At 40.0% G+C, this 14,877-nt stretch overlaps 1 protein-coding gene across 2 annotated transcripts in view; it reads right to left on the bottom strand.

The window, feature by feature from the left end:
* Nucleotides 1-475: 475 nt before the first annotated feature.
* The window catches only part of fhl3a (four and a half LIM domains 3a), a 32,914-nt gene continuing 18,512 nt past the window's right edge, over nucleotides 476-14,877 (bottom strand). The window contains exons 1-6 of one of the 2 annotated variants that reach the window (XM_067600908.1): nucleotides 13,465-13,484; nucleotides 10,908-11,080; nucleotides 9,697-9,871; nucleotides 2,770-2,939; nucleotides 2,424-2,610; nucleotides 476-1,996 (exon numbers count right to left, since the gene is read on the bottom strand). In XM_067600908.1, coding sequence (XP_067457009.1) covers nucleotides 1,845-1,996; nucleotides 2,424-2,610; nucleotides 2,770-2,939; nucleotides 9,697-9,871; nucleotides 10,908-11,063 — 840 coding nt within the window. In that variant the 5' untranslated portion in view covers nucleotides 11,064-11,080; nucleotides 13,465-13,484 and the 3' untranslated portion in view covers nucleotides 476-1,844. Of the gene's footprint in view, nucleotides 1,997-2,423; nucleotides 2,611-2,769; nucleotides 2,940-9,696; nucleotides 9,872-10,907; nucleotides 11,081-13,464; nucleotides 13,485-14,877 lie in introns of those variants that run through there. The other variant, XM_067600907.1, reaches the window with a different exon arrangement.

Genomic DNA, 14,877 nt, shown 5'->3' with positions numbered 1-14,877 from the left:
GAGGAGGATATTTCACCAATGCCGACAGGAGAGTGTATCTGGCGGTCTGTATATGAGTGCTTCATCAAGGCGATGAAACAGTCGACTCAGCATAAACAATAGTGTATGTATACACATTCAGCCACACACACTCAGATGTGAGCTTGCTGTCCTTTTCACTCTCTCTCTCTCTCACACAAAATATCTTATAACCACAGACACACACACACACACACACACATTTTTTTACACTCCTTCTTTATTACACATGTATGGTTTGTCTCTCTTAACACTTTCTCACACTCACACACCATCTTGCCCTTCCCCCAGTGCATTCAGGACTTAACACGCACACACAGCAATCTTTCCTAGAAAGACTTTTCAAACACACCAGAAGGGTTTTCTCTGGCTTAGACAGTAAACACAAGCCCACAGAAAGCTATGACCTCATAAACCAGTAATGGATATTCCACTATAACCACAAAGACAGAAGGAATATAAAAAAAACTGTCCAGCAAAGATCAGTCAATTTATTTCATATGACAAATAAAACTAACCATTGTAGCGTTTTGCCATATCAATTATCATCTGATTTACAGTAAATTCATACTGTTAACATTTCGATGACCTCTTAAAATGCATAGTTGCCAACTCTGACTCGCCAGCATCAAAGCTGAAATAATGACATATAGGTATTTTTTTATAATTTGTCATTACATACCTGTTACAAACTAAAAATTAACAAAAAAAACAAAACTGGAACAGCATTAACAGCAACAAAATAAAAACAAGGCAAATCAAGACAGAGAAAGACATGCATTATCCTGCATTACACAAAGGTAATGCATTTCAGCTTCTTTTGGGTTATAAATGCTGGCTCTTTAAGCAATGGTGATAAAAAAGATTTATTACAACAAATGAAAAAGACAGAGACAAGATTAAACTTAATGTAAAAAATAAGTGTCATTGCAAAGTTTGACAAGCAGATAAATGACTAAAAAGTGGTCTTTGTGTCTTGTTCCATGTCTTTGAGTTGTGTTTTTATGTGCACATTACATGGTAGCAAGAAAATATCTTATCCAAAGTGCAAATGACTGTATTGATCATTATTATAATAAACTTATGGAAGTGTAATCAGTAAAAAAAAAAAAAAATCTGAATTTTCTTCTTGTTTTAACTTTGATGTGTTTTAATTTAGTTTATTTCTAATTTTTGCCACTTTTTTACAACAGTGTCGCACCTCCTTCTATGTCATTACATACAGTAACTTGTTCAAGATGCATAAAATCAAGACATACATTATAGAAAGATAACTGACACGTGAGGAAAAAGCAACATTCAAAATGCATAAAACTGCAGTTATAAGAGCATTACAACAGTTACACCACCATATTTTGAAAATACAGACTGTGGTTTACATACTAAACTGTCAGTGTTCTGTCTCTTCGTCAGAGCCTGACCTCTATCTGGAGTGGCAACTTATTTATATAAAATATGAAGGGTTTTTTTTGGCAAAGTGACTAGCATTTTGCATTTCTTTGGATTAATTGTACATAACATGTAAGATATGTTATTTCAAAGGCACTCCATAAACTTTGTTTCACAAAATCATTTTGGTTAAGAGGAAATCTTTGCGGTGGTTGATTAAAACAATGCAGCATCAAAACAGCATTTTGCGCTCTCCTGGATGAAAAAGTTAATCCAGACAGGGACAACGAGGAACTGATCTCGAAAAATGACCTGAGAGGCAGCATTTGTTAGCCTTTGTTACCTTCCTCGGTAATGACTTGGGGTTCTTGAAATGCTGTGATGGAGGGTGAACGGTAAGTCAAGGGAAGGTTGCGGGGGGGGGATGAGTTGCTACTCTATAGGTTGGTGTGGCACTCGCGGCACAGGATCCTTTCACCGTCAGGGAAGAAACCGGCGCCCACCAGTGATACAGAGCACTGAGAGCAGGTGAAGCATGGCTGATGCCACTGGCGATCCTCAAATGAGATGTACTTTCCTCCTCCGAAACCTGGAACAGGAGAGCAGAGAGGCAGAGATGAAACTATGTTGAGCTTTAGAGGGCTGACTGAGTTGCAAATCAGGCATAATTCAAAACATTACAACTCAAAAGATGTCTTTAAAATATTAATTGTGTTTAAAAATGAAAAGACTTTTAAAAAAGACTTTTCCCATTAACCTTTTGCTTCCTGGAATGGAATTGGAATAAAAATGTGTATCGTCCTTTAATATGTTGTGTGCTGTACATAAATTTCTAGTGCTGTACTAAACTCTACTAGAAGAGTTTGAGAAATCAGTCATGGCTGCCAATCTTATCAACAATCTTGTTTAAAGTATTTTTTCTAATTATTAGTGCTTAGTCTTACTCCAATATCAAAAACCGTAGCACAAATTTATGAATCAACATTTAAGAGTTTAACACAGTGACATAATCTTGCCTGTGATTGGTTTGCTGCAGGCTTCGCACTTCTTGGCGTACAGGCTGCCAAAGCACTTGAGGCAGTAAGGACTATCGTCTCGGGAGGTGAAGTGTTCACCGGCCAGCTGCGTCTTACAGCTGGTGCACACAAAACACTCCTTATGCCACGGCTCATCCCGGTAGGTCACACCACCTTTAGCCAGGGTCTAAAAAAGAGGCATGAAAAGATCCTTTTAATTCACTTCTACAATCTAATCCCATGCACCGTCCTGCAAACAAGGGATTAAATCCCATTTAGTGTAATACGTGTAAGTACAATGTGAGTTTCTTTTTAAATCAACGATTTTTTTGATTGTTTTACTGACCTTTTTACAGCGCGTGCAGCGTGGAGCGAACTTGTCCTCGTAGCAGGGCACACAGTAGTGTTCATCCTTGTCAGGGATGAAGGACTTTGAGCCAATCGGCTGCTCGCAGCTGTGACAGATGAAGCACCCCTCGTGCCATGTAGAACCTGCATACTCCAACTTCCTCGTACCTAACAGACGGAAACAGAGATGGCAGGAGGCAGAGATAGAAAGAGAGAAGAAAGGATGGAAAGAATGATGGAAAGCAGTTCAGTTTTTTGTTAGACATCTTTTACCCTCCTTCATAGGATTGTAAAGACCATTTTGGTATTTTTGGGGGGTAATTTTATTGAAGTAATGAAATAATACACTTGAATTTCATGAAGGCATATAAAACTCATTTTGTTTCACTGAGATTTATTTTACTTTAAATCATAATACCACAGGCCCCACACTTCTTTCCCACTACTGGAAACTGGCGACAGGCCTTACGGAAAGGGATAATGTCATTTTCCTCTCTGTGTCCCCAACCAATCCATCTTCTACCCCTTGGCTGTTGAAATTTTTATTATACTTGTTGGTTTATTCTATGGTGACGCAGTGGTTGGTGCGGGGCCGGCATTTCGTACAACTGCTGTCTGCAGTTTGCTAACATTTCACTGCTTCAGGCTGTGTGCTGCGGTGTTCTCTAATCAAAAACTGCAAAAATCCCCCTCCAAAACATTTCAGGTTATAAGCTCACAGGAATTATAGTGGCTCCTGGAGGACAATATTAGCATTTAGTTATGAGTATTTGGCAAATACAGAAACATGAACAGGCTGAAATGCAAAATACACTACTTATAATTAATTTACAAGCATTCCAAAAAGTTAAAAGAGCTCTGAAAGTCATTTGAAATTATTAAATATGTGTAACATAGAATGGAATGTCAACAAATCACAAAACCTCTGTGCAGAAAACAACCTTTGCACACAATTGAAGTCCTACAATGCTCACTAAGTATTTGTATTCAATTCATTTACTCTACTTCAATACTGACATCATACGTATCTCTACTACAGCTGGAAACTAAGCCTGCTTCTCCGACAGTCTATATGCTTTTCACTCTCTTAACCCTACATGTCCTCTTGTTCTTGTAGCATGTACTCTCATGTATTCTGCTGCTGCAGTATGAGCAACAGAACTGTCTGTGTCTGTGGATAAACTGAGCGAGAACAAAAGAAGACCATTGTCTGGGAGAGCACAACACTACAACATCTGCGTGACCATCTCTGGCAGTGTGAGCATTTCAGCAGTTTTATCAGATTAATCTTGGAAACAAAAAAGGCTTATGAGGAATCCATTTGCATGGCTTTGATATAAAGTTTCTTCTAGGGATGCACCGATCTGACTTTTTCAGTATTGATACCAATAGCGATACCTGGGCTTTGGGTATCAGCTGGTTCCAAGTACCGATCCGATACCAGTGTTTAATTAATAAGCTGTATGCCTCACTGTATGGAAGAGACTGGGATCATTCTTTTATGTGTAAGGCAAAATCAGGCTTGACTTAAACATTGCTTTCCTAACTTTGTAAAACAAGATGTAACAAATAAACACATAAATATACATTTACTGAATTGTTATTTACTAAAATAATGGTATCTGATACCAGATCAGCCCATTGTCACCCATACCAAATCCAACTTTTTGAGTCAGTATTGGGCGGATATCCAATATCAGTATCAGTGCATCTCTAGTTTCTTCTCTCCTTCTGTCACCAACATACACCACTTCAGCTTAGCATCCAGTTATTAAACAAGGATAAGTGTGTGTTTTTGAGGGTGTACATATTTTTGTATGTAAGCAAAGGATAAAACTGTTAACTCTATTATTAGAGGAAGCAACAACACAGTCATGTTCAGGAGTGTGCAGTACTGTGTAACTATAAAATCCCATGGGCTGTCATAATTACTATCTGGCCTAATGACAAGATATCTTTGATCTGATCACTCCCTACAACAATTTTTACTTCTTAAGGTGACTCCTTTGTGTATAACTTACACTAAACACTGCATTGCAAAATGTGTGATCTTCACAAAAATAAATGTGATGACCTACAGGTGAAAAAAAGGGGAATGTTGTACTCTTCCTGGAATGATTTGCTGCTCCATGAGATCTGTGTAAGCTGCTACAGGGTTGCTGGAATAACTGACTTGCTTATCTCCTGTTATCATCAGTCTGCTGGCAGCCCGCCAGCCGTGGGGATCTGGCTTACAGACAACAAGTCAAGCAGACTGGCAATTACTCTGTCACATTCAGCCCTGGCTGCTGCTCACTCGCAGACCCTCGCCTTCATCATCTCAGTCCCTCTGTCTCTCTCTCTCTTTCTCGCCTCCCTCTATTTTCTTTTTGTATCTGCTTGATCTCTTACTCCAAACTTTTCAATTGTTCCTGCTTCCTGGAGTTTGCCATGTCATCATTTTCCAAAGTTATTTGCCTATCTGTCTTGAAACTTGAATTTGTATACTACATGGAAAATAAAATGTGGGACAGAGAGGCTAATGCTTAGTGGGCAATTTAAGTGCCTTAAAGGACCAGTGTGTAGGATTTAGTGACATCTAGCAGTGAGGTTGCTTGTGGTGCAACAACTGAATAACCCTCCCCCTCCCCCTCTGCCTCAAAGCGTGTAGGAGAACCTGGTGGCTATGAAACTTGTGAAAAATCTGAAAGGCCCTCTCTAAAGCCAGTGTTTGATTTGTCTGTTCTGGGCTACTGTAGAAACACGACTGTGCAACATGGCAGGCTCTGTGGAAGAGGACCTGCTCCCTATGTAGATATAAAGGGCTCATTCTAAGGTAACGAAAACATGACAAAAAAGCGATTCTTATTTTCGGGTGATTATACACTAATTAAAACATACTTATGAATATTATATTGCATTTCTGCCAAGTGTGTTCCACTAGATGCTGCTAAATTCTACACACTGCACCTTTAATATATGGCACTGTCAAATGCATTATGCGCAAGATTTTTTTTTTCTATTTTAATTGCAAGACAAAAGACTGACAGACCACCACAAAGAAGGCAAAAACATATGTGTGTGTGTGCGTGTGTTTTCCACACTGTCAGTCAGGGATGAAGTGTGTATGATAAATGTTAGAGACGGGTGGGGGGGCGTACTAAGGGAAATCATAGGAGAGAAGGAAAAAAACAAAATAAATGCATACTAATGCTAATACTAATAATACTCCTAACTCTGTTGTCATCATTCTTACCACTGCTACTACTACTACTACTAATAAAAATAATAATAAAAATAATAACCAAGTCAGGGGGAATGCTGGCAGTACATCCGCCCCGGCCACTGGCAGTGAAGCAGGATCAGGTAGCCCAACAGCGGGTCAGCGGACTCAGGCCGGCAGGGTCAACAGGATTATTGTTTCCTTTTGTAATTATTGGTATGAATTTAAACTTTTTTTGCCATTACTACCATGTTTTCAATATATATGGTATTGGTTGAGAGGAGGACTAAGGTGACCAAGTGTTCCTTCCTCATGCCACCCGTCCTAGAGAGAACCATCAGAGTGCCCTGGATGAAGCTCCAGCTGCCAGGGACAAGGCGGGGCACGGTCTTGACAGGTCCCATGTAGTTTAATAATGTTATGGCAGCAGGGGAGAATGAACATATATATATAGAGAGAGAGAGGAAAAGAAAAAAGAAAAGAAAAAAGGGTGTATGTGTGCGTGAGGGGGTGACTACATTAAAAAAAGAAAACAAGACAGATAATATATAAGATAATATAATATTAATGGAAAAAACCAGTATGCAAAAAATAAATAAATAATAAACAAATAACAAAAATTAATAAATACATTGGTTGATGAGCAGATAAGAGGATGTCAGTGTTGGGGAAGTTGTGGGTATATATTTACAAGTTTTTATAATAATAATAATAATAACAGTAATAATATCAATAGTAATAATACTGTTAATATGGTTGAAAATAACAACAGTAATAATAATTAACAAAAAAACATTGAAACAACAATAATTAAATAGCTTAGTACCCCCCCTCCCCCCTTTTCATTTCATGTATGTATGTATGTATGTATGTATGTGTGTATGTGCGTATGTATATAGATTTCAACGGAAGTGCAGGTGTAGATACTGATACCAATGTGAGTGTGTTCAAATTATGATTGGTAGACAGGCAAGAAAAACAACAAGTTGGATGGAGTCAGGTTTGTAGGAAATTAATGAGAGGTGACCAGATGGAGTGGGGTTCTGTTGCAGTGTTTTTGACGGGGGAGGATAAATTTTCCATAGAGATTTAATCTATGAGTAAGTTTTTCCAGCGTGCAATATGTGTGGTGTTCCTTGATTTCCAGTTCATGAGGATACTTTTGAAGGCAATAGTGACTCAGTGATTTCTTTCCAAAAGTGTTTAATGGGTGCGCAGTGCCAGGTGCCGTGAACATAGCTATCCTGGCTGTTTTGTTTGCAATATGAACAGATTTCTGATGAGAATCCCATTTTAACATATTTTGCCCAGTGAAATGAATTATGTGGAGTATCTTATACTGTATGATTTGTAGATTAGCATTTTTGGACATGAAGTAGATGTTTTTGCAAATTTGTTTCCAGAAACTAGCATCAGGAGTGATGGATAGCATTTCGTCAGACTGTGATATTATTCTATAGTTTTTGGAAAGAAGTTTTTTCAAGGAAGGGATGTTAATTCAATCTGAAGCTGATGGAGGATGATCTAGGTTGGTGGCCATAATGTTAAATTTCGATTGAACGGATGATTTAAGTTGCAGCTATTCCAAGGATTGTTTACAAGGATGCCATACCTCAGGACCAAGTGGGAGAATGAAACCAGGGTATTATTATGGAAGATATGTGTAAGATGTGTGATGCCTTTTTCAGTCCATGTGCGGAAATTTAGTGGTTTCTTGTTACTAAGAAAGTCAGGATTGTTCCAGATGGGAGTAAAATTAGATGGTGCAAAGGTGGTGTTTGTGATTTTGCGGAATTTCCACCAGGCTGTCAGAGTTGTAGCTATTGTTACTGTTTTGAAACAAGAATGGTGTTTGACAGCCTGGCTGAGAAATGGTATATCTGAGATCTGATTGTCTTTACAAACTGTTTGTTCTATATCTAACCATGTGTTATCTGATTGATTGGGGTGGATCCATTTGTATATATATTGAAGCCTGATTTTCCAGAGAATAATGGTAAAAATGTGGACTTTCCAACCCTCCTTGTGTGTTTGGTTTTTGCAGAGTGGCCAGTTTAATTCTCAGTATCTTGTTTTTCCAGTAGAATTTGGAGATGATTAAATCTAGAGATTTAAACCAGGTGAGGGTGGGTTGGGTTGGAATAATTGAAAATAGATAATTTATTTTAGGAAGTATTGTGTTTGGCACAGCAGGACTTGCAGACACAAAACACAAAACTAAGAAATACAAACAAATGGAGACACAAAAACATAAGCAACAAAGTAGGCTACAAAAAAAAAAAAGAACAGAACACAAAGGAGAGTGTGGTACTCATAGGCACATACTGTAGAGTGCATTGAGACCTAGGTGCAATAATATATGTATAATCTTGGGTATAATATAATTGATACTTGTGTCTTCAGTAGAGTAAGTTGGAGAGAGAGAGAGAGGGTTATCAGGAGAGAAGAGGTGATTGCGTGCATTTGGGGGGTGAGGGGGTCACACAGGGATCTAGAGGAGCCAGGGGCGTTATGTCCTTATCCCTGTTCAACTGTCCATCGATGTATAATTTGTCCACTGAGATTATTGCTTTTTTTTTTCTTCCCTCATCATCTGTTTTCAGATTGGAAATAGTTGTTTCCGTCTCTGTAGGATTTCTCTTGGATACTGGTCATTGAGTCCATAGTCCTTTTAGCTCTCTGCCTTGTTGTTGCACTAGTTCTTTTGTTTGTAGAGCTCAAATTTCGCGACGATTGGCTGCGGTCAGTTTTCAGCATTCTTTGATCCCATACGTTGTACGCGGTGGAATGTGATGTTGTTGACGGTTTCTGCGGGTAGTTTAAGCTGTTTGGTCATGAAATCCTTGACTGATTTTTCAGGATCGTCTGTGGGTTGTTCAGGAATGCCGGTGAAAACTAAATTGTCTGTGATGCTGCATGCTTGTATGTCCAGAATAGTTCCTTTCATGGTTTTGTTTTCAGCGATAACAGAGGTGAGCTGGATGGTAATAGCGTTGACAGATTGTTGTAGTGATTTGTTTTCTTTGGTGAGTGTCTCTCTTTGGTCCTGACTGAATTCCAGGCTGTGACACAGTACCTGAAATTCCCTGTGTAGTACTTTGATGAGTGCAATTCTGGCGTCCAGTTTATTTTCGATGGAGATGTGTACGTCGCTCACCTATGTGTAGTATGTTGGCTTTGGAGATGTGGATGGTGTTGTACCTGGGCTGGAGAGTGAATCCTCCAACCGATGTCTTTTGGGGTTTGGAGTGGAGTTTTGCTTTCCTCTTTTCTGCATTATCTGTTTTATCTTTGCTCATGATGCAGAGTCTGTTGAAACACTTGTGTATGTACTCTTCCAGATGGTCCAGGTCGCTTGATATTATAGTCTGATTTTTGAGTGGATTAAGGTAAAGAAAAAGAAATGGAAAAATGAAAAAAAAAGGGTTTTCTGTCCGAGGAGAGATGTTTGTTTGGATCAGTGGTCTAGCAGTGGTGGGCTGCCATCTTGGGTCTCACACCGTCTCGTGAGAGTTGCATTCACAGTGGCATCAGAGCCCTCAAGATATTTCACAAGTCTTTTATTTCATTTTTAATCAGCTCTCTCCTCCCGGATTTTAGCTTGTTATTTCAAAATTAAAAAAACTGTCTAGCTAGAACCCTACTTTTCTACCGAGAGAATATTCTATACACATAAAGTTCCTGTGAATAAATACCTTGCCAAGGCCCTGTTTCCATCCTTACCTGGCATGACTATCTTGTCGCAGGCGACACACTTGGATGAGAACTCATTACAGTAGCAGTCATTGCAGAGCAAGGCGTCATCCTGGCTGGTGAAAGGCTCATCTGCCAAAGAGCGATCACAACGGAAACAGCGGAAGCAGTGCTCATGGTAATGCCGGTCCTCGTAAAAGAGCTCCTGGAAGTAGGGCAAGAGGAGACAAGGATACTGGTGGTCATTTCATACTGGTGTAAATACATCACTAAAAATGATAATGAGTTAAATCTAAAGAATTTTTTTTATGTTTTACAGTTTCAGAATGGTCAAGAAGAGGCAAAGAAGATAAAGACTGCAAGACCAAACACCAACAAAGGCTTCTGGTTACAACAGGAGCACAGGAGTATGGGATTGTTCTGGGTCAAAGTGACATGTCATGTCTGCATAGGCAGTAACAAGTATGTGATTAGTCTGTGTGCGCACACATACTGTACTTGTGTGCATGCCTCTGTTTAAAAAAGGTCTTACAAAGATGGGAGTGAATTGAATGTCTACCAGGCACAAAGCCAAGAAAATGCTGGCTTTATTTATTATGAGGGTGTTGATCCTTAGCTAATCAAACTACCCAGAAATGTAGCATGCCATATTCTGTAAACTCAACTAAGTAGCATATGTTGGTCTCAAATGATCCACTTCATGTTAGTGTTTTCCATTAAGGGATGATTAAATTTTAACTTGATTGTGGGGAAGAGGGAGATCTTCCCTCATGCTGCATTTTCACAATCATAGACAAAATTAGCTCATTGGCTTGTGTGGACTTAGTGGAAATTGCCTGTATAACTAGATGTTAAATTAGCCTTTACTGTGTCTGGCCACACAAAACATATAGAACACGCCTCATTTAGCATGAATTATGCGTCATTAACATGACATAACTTCTGTTTTAGCTATCCAAACCCATGTCAAAACATGGTAAAAAAATGGCTTAAAGCTAATTAGGGGAGATCTTTGATGTGCTTTATCACTGTTTAAACTGTTAATATGTGGCTCACAGTGTGGAAACCCTGAGATCATATGTGGGGTAAATTCCAGTGTATGTATTACAGAAAATAAATGTTACCAGAAACATTTAGGTATAGGCCTTAATGTTGCAATGTTCTGTTGACTCCCATTGTCACTGTTGCTGTGCAACAGATAGCTGATCGCATGTCTGATCATGTCAAAATGGATGCCTTACCCTTGCATCATGGCCGATCAGCTCCTTGCACTCATCACACGTGTTAGAGAACAGGCTGTCATAGCAGGGGATGCAGTAGGGACTGTCATCTGACTGGATGTACTTGCGGCCATACAGGGACTCTTTGCAGTTGTCACAGTCAAAACGGTCAGCCATTGTAATTTTCTGTAAGCCTGAAACACAGAAAGGAGACACTCTTGTTAGCAACAATTTAAAAAACAAATGCCAAGAAATCAAAATGAGGGCAAGAGACGAGGACAAGAAGAAAGGGCTGAGATAACTAACAGAGGAAGAGAGGAAAAGGAGGTAATCTTGAGTCACCTTCTCCACTATGGCATTTGGACATCAGTATAGACTTTCACTGCCAATATTTATGCTGTAAATACTTATGCTTGTACCAGCAATGGAGCTGCGCTCAAACAAAACACACAGTGCAAGTGGGAGCAAGTGGAAAAACGAACGAGAGACAGTGAAAAAGAACGAGTGAGAGTGACATGAGAGGCAGTACAAAACGCCTATTAACTTTTACTGCTGTGCGATGATAGTGTGGTGTATGCAGAAGGAGGGGACAAGAAAGGAAGCTGTCACTTTGCGTTCTCTCAGTAACTACCAGACTCCTTCCTGTTGCTGTCAACTGCTCAAAACCTGCAACTGGAAGATTAAAGCGCTATTACAAATTGAGCGAGCTGTCTTTTTAAGATTAAGCTGTAATAAAGTAGTGAATCCTTACATGTGAAGCCCCCAGACGGCTTACACACCTGTAAATATTTATGAAGCAAGAATATATTTGTGAGCAAAGCGTGGACCACCAACAGATACAGAAACCCCCATGAAGCGTGCACATTTGTGAGTGTTTGTGTGTGACAAATGAGCAGACAGTTGAAGCTGTTTGAACATGACTCCCGAGCAAGTGGCTTCCTTTCAGCATGAAGATGCAACTGCAGTACATGCATATACAGATACAGGAGGTATACCATCAAAAACATGGTTTGTACTGTGTGATAGGCCCCTTGATCATGACTGAGCACACAACAAAGTGACAGAATAATATTGTGAGAGCATTATGGCAACAATATCAGGTTGCCAAAACATTACAGCATGGCTGGAGGAAAGCCCAGTGATAAGTGATACAGCCCTCTGGCAGGGTGCACTGCTGGCTATTCATTCCCACCACCCAGTAATAATAATCACCTCTGATATAATAATCAATTAAACTTCAAACTGGGCCTGTGCTGCCTGTCTTACACACACACACACACACACACACATGCACCTATGCTAGCGCACAAGCAGCATGCACACAAAGAATATGCACATAGGAGACATACGAACACACACACACACACACACACACACACACACACACACACACACACACACACACACACACACACACATATACACAAAAAGACATACGGTGACACAGAAAAAGGAAGACAGACTAAAAGCCAAATCACACAGGATCCATCATCAAAGAAAACATTAGTCCCAGACTCTCATGTTTCATCTGTCTCAGCCCTTTGCGAGACAAAAGCTCTTAATGAGCTGGGGTGAGAAAGTCAAGATCCAACAGACCTCACCTGCTTGCAGTCCTCATATTTAACCCAGTGACAGGCTTTTTGTTAATACAACACCACTTCCCCAAACTGGAGAGGCACTCTCAGCCACCTTCAATGACCTTAAGACATAAATTAGAAAGTGTAAATGCTCGACAGCCCTGCGGCAATGTGTATACACTGGCTCGCATCACTATAGTAGACTGCTATATTTCTCTGTCTAATGACGGAATGGATACATGTTAAGTATCTTATGTCTCACATTATAGTATCCATCTGAAGGTTATGGCAAAATATCAGAATAAGCAGCTGTGGTTGGCCTGCATAACCTATGGTAAGGTGCTGAACTTTCAAGTCTGCATTTTAACATCAATTTGACACACCATCTGTCAGAAAATTCCAGCCACGTTACCATCAGCCCACATAACCACAACATCGAGATTAGATCAACAAAGTATAGAGCTGAAAATGAGCACTATGACCTTAATGTTATCTGCAGTGCCAGGTAGGTATGTGCTGCCTTTGCTTGCCAGGTAAGAGAACGAGACGAGGCATGACTCACAAAACTGGGAAGCAAGTGCTATGACGTCTGATGTCAGCTTCAATTTCCAAAGCAAATCAGGCAGCTGTTTATTGCCCTCCCCCAATTCATACGTATCATCCGCATATCCACATACGAAAAGGCTGCAGAAAGTAGGTCAAAGAACCTTTTTAAATAGGCAGAAATATATATCTCCTGTGAAAGTTTGAACCAGGAACTAGCCAACATCACTGTACCTGGAGTGGATCATTAAGGTTGCACTCATGACTAGTGAGGAAGTGTTTTCACGGTCTTCAGGGATGTGTGGGTTTGAGCAAAAAATAACCGGTTTGCCAGCAATCAGGTAAAATTAAGTAACAGAGAACTCACTAGAGCATAGATGGAAATGTTACACTCAGATTCAAAAACTGATGCATAAACATGTATTACTTTCGAAATTAAAAGGCTTGTTTTGACTTACAGGTCTTGTAGTGTTTCCATCTTAGAGTATCAGTGTTTGAGTGGCCAATTCAGAGCCTGAAATGAACTCCTGACGGCACATGATCTCACAGAGAGCGGCATGACGTCAGTGTATTGACCCCTGGGGCGATGGACTAAGACGTGACTGCATGCAAAAACTGCTGAACCAAAAACCCTCAGTCCACAATTGAAGAGAAGAGAAGAGGAGAGGAGAGGAGAGGAGAGGAGAGAAGAGAAGAGAAGAGAAGAGAAGAGAAGAGAAGAGAAGAGAAGAGAAGAGAAGAGAAGAGAAGAGAAGAGAAGAGAAGAGATGAGTGGAGAAGAGAAGAGAAGAGAAGAGAAGAGAAGAGAAGAGAAGAGAAGAGAAGAGAAGAGAAGAGAAGAGATGAGTGGAGAAGAGAAGAGAAGAGAAGAGAAGAGAAGAGAAGAGAAGAGAAGAGAAGAGAAGAGAAGAGAAGAGAAGAGATGAGTGGAGAAGAGAAGAGAAGAGAAGAGAAGAGAAGAGAAGAGAAGAGAAGAGAAGAGAAGAGAAGAGAAGAGAAGAGAAGAAAAGAAAAGAGAAGAGATGAGTGGAGAAGAGAAGAGAAGGCATTGGATCTGGGTCACAGTGAACTCATCCAGATGCCAGTTCTCACAGGGCTTTGTATCTACTACTGTATATGCTAGCTTCCCGGCAAGGATCCATCTCCTTCATGTCCAGAACCCAATGACTAAGAACCCCACTCCGGGTTAATAACATTCCCAAATACCAGAGCTGTGACTGAATTCAGCCCGCTGGGAAAAGTGTGGGCTTTAAGGAAATCACCACTGACTCCACACGGGACAATGGTCCAGAAATATTGCTCTCAGTTTAATCATAGTATTGCAGCACAAAGTAGGGATCTCTGTGTAATATAGGCAACAGTGCATTCCATTCTCCATAATGATCCAGGGGGAGTTCATCTGAGAGGCTGAGCTATATGGGTCAGTGTGATTGACTCTGCTGAATGCTGAGCTGGTTTTCTTAACACTTTATAGTCTGTTGGATAAAAGTGTTGGTGTATTGGTCAGTCTGTCTGTCCAAAGCAAGGTATTGCCAAAACGGATGACAGAATTTACATGACATTTATTGTGTGTATTCATGGTCCCCAGAGGTTGTACCTTAATGTTTTGCCGGCCCCTTCGACCTTGACGTCTATCACCACCATCAGGATAAAATTTCCACTTTAACTTTTAAAAAGTATGAAAACCTAATAGGCATGTTGCAAGAAAAGAACACTGATACTCCCCTGAATATCACTCCCCAAAAATTCTACACAAGTCAAGTTTGCCACAAAATTTGCCAGGCTCAACCATGCTCAAAAGGGGATAACCCCTTTCAAGTCATGACACCATGGTCTTTTATTAAGGACAAATGTTACATTTTTAGTCCTAC

This window comes from Thunnus thynnus, chromosome 10 (assembly GCF_963924715.1).
Source record: "Thunnus thynnus chromosome 10, fThuThy2.1, whole genome shotgun sequence".
Classification (NCBI taxonomy): domain Eukaryota; kingdom Metazoa; phylum Chordata; class Actinopteri; order Scombriformes; family Scombridae; genus Thunnus; species Thunnus thynnus.
This window is presented reverse-complemented; position numbering and strand designations above follow the sequence as displayed.